This window comes from Lepisma saccharinum, chromosome 20 (assembly GCF_977018435.1).
Source record: "Lepisma saccharinum chromosome 20, izLepSacc3.1, whole genome shotgun sequence".
Classification (NCBI taxonomy): domain Eukaryota; kingdom Metazoa; phylum Arthropoda; class Insecta; order Zygentoma; family Lepismatidae; genus Lepisma; species Lepisma saccharinum.
Genome location: NC_139248.1, coordinates 45,065,841 through 45,080,285, shown reverse-complemented (window position 1 = coordinate 45,080,285; position 14,445 = coordinate 45,065,841). Strand labels below are relative to the sequence as shown.

Here is a 14,445-nt window from a genome sequence, read left to right as displayed (position 1 = left end):
TGCGGAATTAATGGACGACCAGCTGAGCGAGAAAGGCAGGAGGACCCGCAGCGTTGCATAAGGCAACTGTGACATATTTTCTTCTATACTATTTCGTCCTGTCAAGTTTCGAGCCAATGATTCGTTCATCACTCTCTTTAGTGAACAATCAATGTGGTAGTGCTGGCTGGAAAGTGGATTTTTGTGCCATTTAAATAGATGAGTGTGATGAAACAGATTGCGAGAGTGAATATTTCGATTGAATAACTTCAGAGAAGAAAAATATAACTCTCCTCGCTATCTACTTCTCTCTCTCTCTCTCTCTCTCTCTCTCTCTCCCTCTCTCTCTCTATATATATATCTCTCTCTCTTTCTCTCTCTCTCTTTCTCTCTCTCTCTTTCTCTCTCTCTCTCTCTCTCTGTCTCTTTCTCTTTCTCTTTTCGTCTTTTTGTATGAACCTCATAATTATTCCTTTGGAATATAAAAAACCTTAAAAATTCATCTTTAAACAAATGAAAAAAGTGGTATGAATTCGAGGATGAGATATTTAATGATATGTGGTAATGGTACATATATTGAAAGTAAAACCTCATTCCAGGGCGATATTTGATCAATTTCTTTTATTTCACTTTATTTGTGCTTCTTGAAATGTAGGAAAAAATTATAAGTAAGAAGATATGCGTTTCTTCAGTATTATTGTATACAATGAAAATATCTAGAACTTCATTAAACATTCAACCATAAAGGGGGACAGATATACGAGATGCTGCCTTGGTGCCACGTGCGTTCTGTGGCAGACTCACAATCTTGCCACCGAAGGTTCCAGTTTCAAATCCTGTCCTGGATATGAGTATTTCTTTGGGATTTTCCTTTACGAAATTAATTTGATCATCTTTCATTCTCAACATTCCTATTAGCCAAAATTGGCAGAAAAGCGAAAATAAGAAAAAATGAGAATCATTGAAACTAATGGACGTACTGCAATTAGTGATTGATTGATTTATTGATTTGCTTTATTTTACTTCGCTTTTGACTAATTTGCGAAGATGGGGATGAGTGATGATATGATGAAATTGATTAATCGACACTCACAAACATCCATGCCCAGTCTGAGATTCAAACCCGGTACCGCTGGCGTCCTATAGCGATGAACTAACCACTCCGCCACGGGGGTCGGCTAGTACAGGAAGAGGTGGTAATATGGAACCCTGCTGATAATATGGAATCCCTCAATATGTGAAGAACACGAATCTGCACTCTAGCGATGAAAGTTGGCACTTGCTTATTAGTTCGCTCTCAAGGTCATGAGGCTGCTGAGTCTTCATTTGTGTTATGGTGGATAACCGGGTTCCATATTACATGCAAGTCTTAGAAAGGTTTCAGCAAGGAAAAGGCAAACGTGGGATAAGGCCAAGATGAGAGAGGCGGTTACTGAAGTCAGAGAGAAGGAGACGGAACTTAGAAGAGCAGATAAACAATTTAAAGTTCTCGAAACGACATTTCGAAAACTGTCGCAAGGATGTACTTAGAATGGCTTACCAATTAGAGGCAAGATATTGACAGGGGAATATGTGTGTGTGATTTCTGCAAATATATTTAAAAAAAATCAAAATAGGTTTCACTTTGGTTTATTATTTTCTATTAAATGAATCAATCACTGTATGTATTAAAATTTGTAATACTTAACTTTTTTATTAAATAGAAAACACATTTCTAAACTTATCATTATTATGTAATTTTTAAAAATGTATATGTACTCTACTTCACAAAATAGGAGGGGGGTCCCCATATTATCAGCACCTTTTCCATAATGACTTGCTTGCATTATTCTTGATACTTTTTACAAATGTTAGTGAAATATTGTACATTCAAATTATGAAGAGATAGCCAATGGAATAAGGAAGCTCAGCATACCATAAATTAAAAAATGGGCTTCAAGATCAGATAAAATAGCTCAAAATCAAAGTAGGAAACCATATTACCACCTGGTTTCCCTACATTATCATCCAGATTATTGGATCGTTTGTTTATCCACTTATGCTTAATCGTGTATGTGGTCAGAGTACACTATTGGTGTATGCTTTCACGAAGGGCATATTAATTATTAAATTTCTGTATGTTATGATGCCTATATAAGTCCCTGTCCTTGTGTTTGTTTAATTTGTTTCTGAGTTACATAATAACATTTCTTTATCTTCTTTTGAAAGTAATGCACGTAAACATAAATTCTAATGCAATTCATTTCCAAGCAAAGGTTTAAGTTACCAGTAAAATACTAGTCTTGGGAGCTATGCACCTAATCATGTTACAATACAATTACAATGTAGGGTTTAACTGACAACTTGTCTTCATTTCAAAGTATGATCAGTTCAGTGAGTAGTCGAAGAGTAAATGTACAAACTTTCACAAGAAGAAAATGGTAATGAAGTGTACAGCAACAAAACAACGCTAATAAAGGAGAATCCAAAAGTATAACCTTAACTCGAAATATCTTCCACTTTGGAATGGAAAGTATTAAGGTACGATGACACTGTCTTGCTGTTGTTTTTTCGGTGACCTAAATATTCTGATAAATTCAATATTACCCTCTTTTTATGTTATCTGTATCTTTTACACTTGTATTCAAACGTTAAGTAAATAACAGGAGGTGGTATCATTAACTTTCTCTTCCTGTTGTCTTTCCTTGCTCATCCTGTAAGTGAACAATTACTGCAAGCAAAGTTAATCCGTACTTCCTTGATATGTTTACTGCATATTTGTTTTTTCTTCAGTGTACGTTAATTATGTTTATCAGGAGCTTCTGTGTTGTGGTAATATTACGGAAACAGTAATTTTTATCTTTGTGTCTTGGTTTGTCCGAAATTTTCATGTCAGGAATCTGTCAAAATACAGTAAAACCGTGGAACTTTTTCACATGAGTAATTATGCGTAATACATTTAAGCTCATCACCATTGCCCCCTTACGGAAACAAATGGAAGTATTCTGATATTTCTTGCACCACACACACACACACACACACACACACACACACCCACACACACACACACACACACATATATATATATATATATATATATATATATATATATATATATATATATATACAGAGAGAGAGAGAGAAAGAGAGAAAGAGAGAGTAGAGAGAGAAAGAGAGAGAGAGTAGAGAGAGAGAGAGAGAGAGAAAACGCTGTACCAGATTACATCTGCATGTCTTTCTACTTAGCTACATTTGATTTGATTTTAGGTTTTTGGCGTTGCTTTTGTGCCACTTTTGATTAATCGCGACGGTCAAGATAAGTGCTGATAGTATATTGAAATTTACGAAGGGACCCTCACAAAGAACACCCAGGCTAGGATTCGTACTCAGAACCACTCAACTACTTAAGATATACAGAAGGAAGTTTATTCCAAATACATACCCACCACAATCAAAAAATACTAAATGTATATTGTTTTCAGGCATATCTTGTTTGAATTTTCTATTTTACATAAATTATGACATTCATCTACCTGATTGTATTATTCGCGATAATGTGACTCCAGGGGTCCCGGGTTCGAATCCCGGTCTGGGCATGGAAGTTTGTGAATGTCCATTCATCAATTTCATCATGTCATTACTCATTATCCATGAATATGCTACCCGCAAGCGGAACAAAGTCGATTTACCCCATCATTCTACCACGGCCTACAAATCATCTTTCTCCTTTTCGGCTCCCAAAGCATGGAATGCATTGCCTGCAAACATTGCATGCATAAAGAACCCCGTAAATTTCAGAGGTAAAGTAAAAGATACACTGTTAATGGAACAATGGCAGAGTCGCGACACATATTGAAGGTATCAAGTCACTACATGAAATTGTATTTTTATTATTATGTATTACTTTTGTCTTTTATTATTACTTATTATTTTGTCTTTTGTATTTGTAGTTAATCACTTTGTGTATTCATTTAATTTTGTGTATCTCTTACAAGTATATATGCATTATTTTACTTGTAGCTCACTGCTCCACAAGCAGTTTATTATATATGTAACATTACATTGACAAGGGCTAGGTGGCCGAGCAGCCTATAGGCTGAACCTCGCCTGCTTAATAAAGAAATTTATTATTATTATCATTATCCCCATCTTCGCAAATTAGCCAAAAGTGGCACAAAAAGCGAAGTAAAATAAAGCAAATCAAAGGTCCCGGGTTCGATCCCCGGCCGGTTCAAATCCGGGAACTTTTCTAACGTTGGAAGCGGCCCCGGCGCCCACCCAGCGTCGAATAATATGGGTACCTGGGGGAAACCCTGGGGGGATAAAGGTGGTCAGGGGCGTGGTGCTGATCACATCACCCCCACTCACGACCGGATCAAGAAAGTGTGGGGCATTACCCCCACACCCCCTATACGCCTTCATGGCGTGGTGGTAAGCACAGGGGAACACTTTTCTTTTACACAATGAGGACGAATGAATACGGTAGGTGAGCCAAAGGTAGCCCGTATTCCCAAGGTGGGTCACGTTATGAAAATCATATTAGTATTTAACACAGCTAACAAATGGCACTACATTAATATACCCAGTCCCCTTCAGGTGCACCATGCAGAAAACGAACTGTCTCAGGCTCCCAGCAGTCATTTTATTTAAGTTATTGTGACCCTGTCGTCGTAGGGACTGTGCAGACCACACCTCAACGGAGGTTGGCTATTCGTCGTTACTGTCTATAATGCATGTCAAGAATCAAAAGTTTGACACCAACAATTTTCTCAAATAAGATGTAGAACGTCAATAAACATTAATAAATATGTATTCTTGAGCACAAGCATCATTTTCTAAGCCAACTGTAAGCCGTGGGCCACCTTGGAAACAGATGTAACGGTTTTGTAATATATTTTTTAAGAAAAGTTACAAGCAATGTTACAAAATATCCATTTGGTACACGTTGCTAGTTAGTTACAGCAGTTATTTATTTTAATTTCAGAAATTTATCTCTCATTAGAGATTTGCAAATTGTCCTAGAAGCTTAATTATGGCCACCTTTGGTTCACCTACCTTATTAAATGAAACTGATGAGACAAATATGCAAAGAAACGTCCTTGTACTGACAGCAAGGCCACTAGGTTAAATGTGAGAGGAAAATGCCGGCAAATTCACAAAAGTACGTACATGCACCATATTCCTTTTACCTACCTAATCTTTGCAAGAATTTCGGACCTATTTTCTTAATATTTTAAGAAAAACATTGCTTATATAATTGTAACAGTGCAATAAATAATTCATACAATAGGATGATATTTTAAAGAAATAACTGATTGTATTATTAGTTCTTAATGTCTGCAGAAAACATTAGGGGATTTCATTAGATATCATACCGAGTGTCATGAATCAGGGTTAAAGTTGCATACTTCGGAACAAAATCCGAAAATGTTACTCGATTGTATTCCCATCTGAAAAAGGTATTAAAAGTCGCAAAGAACTATCAAAAATTAGATTTGTAATACCTGAGTTGATAGAATAGTGAATTAAAGGTGTGTGTGAGTGTGTTCTGATGGGTTGGATTTAGGGAAATCGCGATAGTACTATTTGAGTATTTTTCACCAAAACTATTTAAAAGATTGTAAGAGAAGAAAGGAGTTCTATCTCAACTGTATCCCGTTGCAGGATTCAATATTGTGTGTGTTTAGTAGACAGTGGCATGCGCGGGAAATTTACGAATGCTTTAATCCCCTGTTCTACATAGGCTTCCTAAGATGTTAAAATATACGACTGAATATTAAAAAGATAAAAAATCACAGCCAACTTTATTGCCATATTATATCCTACATACCGTATCATGCCGAAGGCATGACTCGAATCCGGGACCCCGGGCGCCATAGTCCGATAGTCTAATCATTTCATAAAAAGGGCCCAAGTATGAAAGAAGCTGGAAAAGGCTTCTTTCAAGCAAATGCCACCTGCGATCTTCAGCGGATGTAAAAATTCGCTGATACGAATTCTTCCGGAATCGCAGGAAAGATACTGCAAACACAGCTTTACGCTGAAAGCAGCGTTATTGGGAGACGCGGTCTCTCAACTTCCGAAAATTCGAATTTCGTTTAAATAGCTCGAGAGAATATTTCTCCCCCCCCCCCCTCAAGTCGGCATCTGAAATCTATCTCGTGCTCAGTCGGTGCCTCCGAATTATACAAACAGTTGAACTAAGAAAGTTATGGCTTGAACAGTTGTTGCCTCCGACTTAAAGTCGGATTACCGAACATTACAAAAGGAGTTACAGCGAGGAGTGGTATTTCAGGAGAGTTTCATCAGCGTTTCATATACCAACCAGCGAATCGATCGTCAAATCGAGACCTACAGGTAACGAACATTCATAAGATCCTTGTCTTTCATTCTCTCACACCCCTACCAGACCAGTCAATTGACGTGTTTAAATTTAATCGTGAGTGTAGTTCGTATTTCACGGGGCTAATTCCCTTGCAGTTTGAGTGTAGACGTAGCTCCTCGGGGCTACCCCCCTTCCTCTCACAACGTTTCTCTCGCTTAGCAAGCGAGTGGCTAAACTCTGTCATAGCCTATCTTCGATCCCCTAATATTTAGATTTGATACGTGGTGGAGGCTGCAGGCCTTTTTCTTTCAATCGTTTCCCCCCGCGAAATGTATGACCAATTTTTAGTGGTTATTTTTTGCTCCCTGAGCTGTAAGTGATACGCAAGCGCGTCATTACTGTTAACGATGTTTAATGTCAATACTCGGATTTAATTCAACACCCCCCCCCCCCCCTATAGGTTAATCGACCTCATGTCACGGTCGATCACCAGCGAACTTTAAGAATGCGGAGGAAAAGAAAATAGCGTGTTTTCTTCGGTAGCCACGGGCGACCAGGGCATAGACCTAAGCCCCAGTCCCATCGCGGTTATCCGCGACGGGTTGGCAATTTGGAGCACGGAGCGTCCGTCATGTCCGATGGCGGACTTGAGGGATCCACATTGCGCCCTTAAAGCGGCCAGCCCGGGCACGTCCGTCGACGAACCCCTGTCATTCCGCTCCTGGTAGCGCCTCATTCCCAGGATTTTATTTACTTTTGAAAGTGACATTTGATTCTGATGGCGTTTGTCCTTACAGTATGAAATAAAATTTAGCATTTTTTTTACATGACTTTGGTACGTGACCAATGATAGTTCGTCTATAAGAGATACAACTGTGCAGCAAGCTTCAGAACTGATTTGAACATTTTCTTCATTTTACATTTGATGCTCTCGAGACATTTGCCCAGACAGTGATTCTGCTTTGCTTATAACATATTCAATTAATCAAGTAATATCACAATTTAGCTTCAAGTTACGGAATTTATTAATATTAGATATTCCTTAGCGTTAATTCGCAGATTCCGTGTGGTTACCTAATCGCTTACAACGAGTAGGGATTTAGCTTTATGATTAAGGATTGTCACCACTTAATCTTCAGCTCGTAAGAGAAACAATATCTATCTCTCCTGACCCTCCGATTTCAGTTTGAGGACTTGAATAACATATAAAGATATGATGTGATATTACCTTCTTAAGATTATGATTAATTAAAAGGAGAGGTAAGTAAAACAGCAGTGATTACAGTGTTGCGCCACCGTGAAAAAGTGGAAAGGAAATTCGAAAAATACGGTGGTTTCCTTTATACGTAAATCTTTCATTTTTACATTGAATGTTTTTCAAATGGTTGACGATTAAATACGCTTTAAACTTTCATTCGAAACTCTGATAAACTATAGTGTATGATACTTGAAATATCTCTATCCGACCTATCTCTACATACCACTTGACTAAGACAAATATGTGGCTTATGGTAATGCCAAAGTTAATCTATTAGAGACGATTGATTCAATTAAGATATTTTACTTGGCTTTTTTGACACTCTTGGCTAATCCCGACGATGAGGATGAGTGATGATATAATGAAATTGACGAAGGGACACTCACAAAGAACACCTATATTCGGGGCGGGATTCGAACCCGGGACCCCTGGCGTCGTAACGTCGTAACGTCGTCGTAACCACCAAGGAGGTCGGCTGTTAGAGACAATTGCGAATCCTTGTAGCTTATTCAGGACAATATTCCGTTCTTCGATGCTTTACAGCGACAGAGAGGAAAGAGTGATTAAGTAAAGTTGTTTGCCCAATGAGCTCTACCCGTTATGAAAGCTTGTGCGGTGACACGCAGTACATATTGCTCATGATGCACAACTCGAAGCTCGAGGAGTGACCTGGAAGACAGGACAGGTCTCCTAGCACATAAGACGATTCTTGAATGAATGAATGAATATATGTATGTGTTATTTATAGAAACAATAATAATACAGGGTATCTATAAAAGAACTCCGGCGTTTTGAACAATCATAGTGCGCAAGCGGTATTAGATAACTCAGGTTAGTTAATTACTTTGAAATCAGTAGCTGATCAAGTTTTATTCACGCCGTTTGGAGTTTATTCCAACAAAGGTTCGCAACGCTGTGCAGCGTTAACCTTGAAGTGGCCGAGCCGAGCTGAACCCAGTCGGTGCAGTTCTGTGCAACGGCGACGCCACAACAGAAGGCGCAGTGTGTGATATGGCTTGTAGAAACTGGATCTGTTATTACTGCACAGCGGAACTTTCGACGCGAGTATGGTGGTCAAAACCATTTGTCAATGGCTTAAGCCTTAAGGCGTTTAAAGAAACTGGAAGTGTTCTGAAACAAAAGTCGCGAGGTAGGCCGCGTGTTTCTGAAGAGGACGTGGAAAGAATTCGCACTTCATGCGTACAAAGCCTCAAAAAATCCTTGACACGACGTAGTCTTCAGTTGGGAATACCAAGATCGACTGTTCATAAAGTGGTGAACAAGAGGCTTCGTCTAACAGATTGCAAGGTACAACTTTTGTATGAGACTAAGCCTACAGACAAGACTAAGTAAGAGATCACAGTTTGCTTTTTTCTATGCTGAACAAGATTGAAGAAAACAATGATTTTCTAAACGATGTTAGTTTTACCGATGAAGGCCACTTTTCTTGTCAGTGGCACTGTTAACCGACACAATTGTCGCATTTGGGGTTCACAGCCGCCTCATGAGTTCATTGAGCATCAACGTGACTCGCCCAAGTTGAATGTTTGGTGAGGTCTTATGCATGACCGTGTTATTAAACCCTTCACTTAATCCCTTAGACTTTTTCCTATGGGGACATGTGAAGAACATGGTTTATGCGGAGAAAATTCAAGATGCCAACCATCTAAAGGAAAGAATTATCGCTTGTGTCGCAACCATCACCCCAGACATGCTGGTCAGGACGTGCCAAGAAGTTTATTATTACAAACGAGGCACACATTGAAATTTACTAAATTGTAAACAAAACTTGATAACATTACCTTCAAAATCATGTATTTACTTTTTCCTGAGTTTGAGTTTTTAATAAAATATTTAGCTTCAAAAGCACGAAGTTCTTTTATAGACACCCTGTATATACTTTCTAAGGAAATTTAAAGTTGCAGTGTGTAAAGCGAGGAGATCTACTAAACACTTTTTATTTGTTTTGTAGTTGTCAAATACAAGGCACTCCTAGTCACACAAAATTCTCCTCCGAGGGGAAGGGGAGGCGGAGGCGAGGCTCTATCTAGTGATGATTTGAGATTTGAGACTATCCTTGTTTCTCTTTGTGGGTGTATAGTGGAGGAAGCATGCTGTCGCTTATGTGTAAATGTATAAGATGCCTACGCACACGCACGCACGAAAGATTGATTGATTAATTTGCTTTATTTTACTTCGTTTTATGTGCCACTTTTGGCTAATTTGCGAAAATGGGTGATGAAATTGATGAATGGACACTCACAAACATCCATGACCAGGCCGATATTCGAACCCCGGACCCTTGTTGTCGTAGCGCGATGTTCTAACCACTCCGCCACGGGGGCCGGCGTAAGCACGAAAGAGAAAGAGAGATTAAATATTTTTCTAAACGAAATTTTGGATGACCCCGAGCCTCTGTTGGTGCAATGTACGCGAAACTATATCGTCTTTGGGAGTAGTAGTGTTGACAATGAGTCGTTCAAGGAAAGTAGGCCTTGGCCTTTAAAATATTCTTATCGGTTTTTACTTTCTCACACGCTGTATGGAAATTGCCATTCTTTCCCGGTATATACGAAATGATTGTTATATCCACCAGCAAATCATTTTCTGAAGACGAATATCTAGTTTAATTAATAACCATTCAATATCTCGGTACTTGTTACTTATGTATATTTATAAGATTAGTTTCGTGTTGGGTATGTCCAGAGATCAATCGTAACAGGAACGCTAGATTTATATGAAAATATTTCTGGGGGGAAAATATTTCTGTTTTCTAGAGGTCAGAGTTGATTTGGATTCCTGATTCTGGTAATACAGAAATCAATTCAACTGGTTGTATTTACATTGTTTTTCTTTCGGGAATAGTAAATGCATCACCGAGGCCGACGTACCTAAATAGGTATGAGTGTATGAATGTAAGTTTCATAACGTCGTCTCCTTGTAATCAAGGAGTCCTGCGTTGGAACCCTTTGGAGGCACATAGTAATTCGGATCCCACTTTATACTGTAGCTTCAGTCCGGATTAGCCTACCTGTGTAAAGTGGTCTTTAAAAAAATAATTTCAGTTCAATAAGTTTCTTAAGTTACATTTAAAAGTAATGGTGATACCTGTTATAGGTAAATTGTCTGAGTTCCCGTTCTTTCTTCAAACCTGATGTTTTCTTCCTAACATAACTTTAGTGTCATTTGATATAATCCTTCCTATGCAAATAGAGATGATTCACGCAGCAGTTTTTTTCCTACTCAAATATGACTCGTTTGTAGAGTTTTTAAAATTGATTGCAAATAAATCCATTTTTACGAATCAATTCTTGTGCTATATCCTTCTGATGTGCATGCAAAGCAGAATGGCATGCTGTAGTGCTTATTAATCTATAAAAAAAAACATTTGCTACGATAATATAAAGTTAGTTTTGTAGCACGAAATAGTTTTCAAAAGTTTGCATCACAGTTAATTTAAATTTTATTACACGAATGGAAATTGGAAGATCTAGTTTCATGGAAATACTTTTGTCTTCAGAATGTGATCTACTGCCGCCTTCATTACCGAGCGTGTTGAGCGGACGACTCACGATCTCCTCACTGAAGATTGAGGGTTCGAGTCCTCATTTTGACATGGGTGTTCCATTGTTGGTATCTTTTCAAGTTATCATCATTTCATCCCCACCGTTGATCGGCGTACAGTAAAAGAAAAACAACGTAAAATTAGAAATTTAGTGGAGGGATCTTGTCGCAGCTACTAAAAACTTATTCAATTTTAAGCCGATAAAAGTTCGAACAACAAAGATGGGTGATGGGGGCATTATTTTTATGTAATTGGATGTGTCGGTGGCATGGGAGGTGTTTAAAATTCCATTCCTATACCAATTGAACAAAGACTGACGTTGTAGGCTAGGATATTTCCTTCATTCTAATGTCAGACCAACAGTGTTTCATACGCTATCCAATATTTGCAAATATAAGTGCATTCAATTCGCAAACGTGTGATTTGGCTTTATTTACTTGGTTAACCTTAAAAGTAAATTTACGTGTACAGGAATGATATTTTGAGGGGATCAGGACCAACTTCAGATACGTCCCAGTTTGTACTCATCAATAGTTCGTAAAACAGTGATATGAAATATAGCTTTTCTTTCTCCATCTTAACTTGCATCAAGCAAATCAGAGGGTGTGCTCACGCCTTGGCCTTAATCACTAGCTTAGAGCGATTGAAATGTAAATCCTTAGGTGGTGTTTTTTGGATCGTCATGCGTAGGTACGTTCGAACGGGTGTTTTGGGGGTTCTTGTGTGGTTCAATATATTGACAGTGTAACATGTGGTGATGGTTCCTGCTCAGGTGATGGTGTAAACAGTGTCTTTGTCACAAACACTAGAAATATGAAGGGTCTATGTCCTATCATTCCAACTCTAGGTTCCATATATACATTTCTAATCCTTACATCTCTGATCCTTTCAGAAATGAAAAATTTTGGTTATAAGTCACGAGTATATTGTATGCCCCAAAGACCCGCACTTATTACAGTCATCTTCTGTAAAGCTTTTGTAAACATATTAAAATGAGAATGGACATAGGAAAATTCCTGTCCATAAAAAAAATAACGGAGTAACATGTACGAAGATTCTGAACCATCTAAAAACCACGACGGAATGAGGTGACGCTTAGGGACAAACGTGACCACACGAGCGGGGGGAGGGGGTAGAGAAGATCAACTGTAAAGAAAATAAAAGTCTTCCATTGAACGTGACCATTTTTTAATGTTTATTTTTAGAAATAATTTATATTACTTTTTTTTAAAGTCATGTCATGTGGACTTATCCGGTTCTGGGATAGAAAGATGGCTTTATGGAAAAAATAACTGGTTGTGGCCTTAAGCAGGGCAACTAAGTACTAGACTATTACATACCCGGATGTCAGCGAATGCTGACTGCAACAGAATCCCAAGCACTAAGGCAGTGACACCGGCGTGCGCGCGAACCATTGTGTTGACCGCACACTCAAAGATCAACACACTCCACTAGCACCGGTTGGAGACGCTTGGAGAGTACTGTGTGTGTTAGTGGATCGGCCGTTATACCTTTGGGAATGTTGCCCGCCCAACTCCCTGGAAGTGGAACTCAGAATGCGTAATTGTGGCGGTGCCTTCCGTCCGGAACAGTGTTGTCAACTCACGCCGCAGCTGTTGATACCTTCTCTGTAAATGTCACACTTGCCCCTCCCGCCTCGATACCACCTTCACAGCCCATATCTGTATTTTTTCCGGAATTCTCATGCAACCTTCATCTCACGTAATCGTTTGTGTATGTGTGTGAGAGTGAGTGAGTCCGTACGTACGTGTGTGATTTATGGTCGTAGATACTTTAAACAAGTGAAATACAAGCTTCCAGAATCCCGCTTCTTGATTATTATTTGGCCAAACGTCCGTTGCAGCAGCTACCAGTTTGATGATAATTTTTGTCAAAGTTAAGTTTGTTTAAAGTCAACTTTATGCTCAGATAGGCTAATCGGGACTGGATGTACAGTCTAAAGTGAGTTCCCAGGTGATAGCGTTGCTACTATGCTATCAAGAAGACCCCAATAAAAATATCGTTTGTCGAGCTATTTTGCAGGATTTGGGTACATCATTAGCGCAAATACAGGGTAAAAACCTGACGAGTCCAATTTTATCGATTTACTGTTGTCGATGGCATAAAATAGCTCTGCCGGTGTAGTTTTGTATGGCTTAACTGTACAGACGAAAAACTCTGTAAGGTGTGAGAAATGTGAGTTTCAAAAAATGGTATACAATGGGAAAGTGATTAGCCTTGGAAGTTTCAAATTGTTCGCTTGTAAAACACAGAAAATGCGACTTATACGTTTTCTCCCTTGGATTCTTCATTTGTTTTCAAGTCTGACTCTGTTCATTGACGCAATCAATACAAATTTTGCCATACCTAACTTAAGAGGGAACTTCTAGATCGTTAAACAAAAATAATATGCATATCTTGCCCTAACCTCAATACGATGTAGCTATATGTTTTCCTAGAATGACAAAGATTGAATGCTGAATAAATTGTGATAAGTAGCCTAATATCACCCAGGTTCTTCATTTTAATTAGAGCAACCTGTTGGGTGTGCATATGTCGTGCATGCACACCAAAATCCTATCCGTCCGCGAGATGCAGAGTAGCTAACAATACTTAACCTAGCCTATCCAGGTCCACCACCTCTTTTTCTTCGATTTTTCAACTGTGAACATTTTTATACAGAATTCAGAATAAATTACATTTTGCACCCTAGCAGTTGAGGATATAAAATTTGTATTAAACTTTGTTATTTATGAAAATATTCCCATATCTGCTTGTGTATGAATGTCTACATTTTACTTTTGAAAATCTGATACATGCTCACACCGCGTTAAGGAGGGAATTTCTAAATGAAATGGAACAAACAGGTAAAAACAGATAAATAACACTTCAGAATAATTGAAATTTAACCTAAGAACTGGGGAATGTAAGAAATATTTTTATTGAAACCTTTCAACACTAGAAATATTACAAAAAAATTGATTTTCAACTAAACCAGTCCTTCCACGTCCTTTTTTGTACCAAATAGAAGCTCTGAGAAAACTGGGTTTAAAGAGAGAGCTACATGATATATATTATCGTGTTGTATTTTAAGATGGCGGGTAGGTGCCCATCAACATTATGGGTAGAGATTTTATATGCTACTATGTATGAAGAAACGTTCATGCAATCAATTAAAACGTATCAAAATTAAATATTTCATTCTTGACATTAAAACTAGCTATAATGCTAGGTCGTATTACAGTTACTGAATGAGTTTTCCGATAAAATTTACGATATATCTACAAAGTAACAAATTTTGAGTATATAAAGATAATATTTTTAAAAAGTTATTATTGC

The 14,445-nt window shown here is 38.2% G+C and overlaps 1 protein-coding gene across 1 annotated transcript in view; it reads right to left on the bottom strand.

Moving 5' to 3' along the window:
• Window positions 1-12,683, bottom strand: part of LOC146003600 (trypsin-1-like) — a 43,449-nt gene extending 30,766 nt beyond the window's left edge. Inside the window, exon 1 of the mRNA XM_083141912.1 lies at window positions 12,447-12,683. Within this exon, the coding sequence (XP_082998038.1) occupies window positions 12,447-12,521 (75 nt within the window). The 5' untranslated portion in view covers window positions 12,522-12,683. The remainder of the gene's footprint in view (window positions 1-12,446) is intronic.
• Between the last annotated feature and the right edge of the window lie 1,762 nt (window positions 12,684-14,445).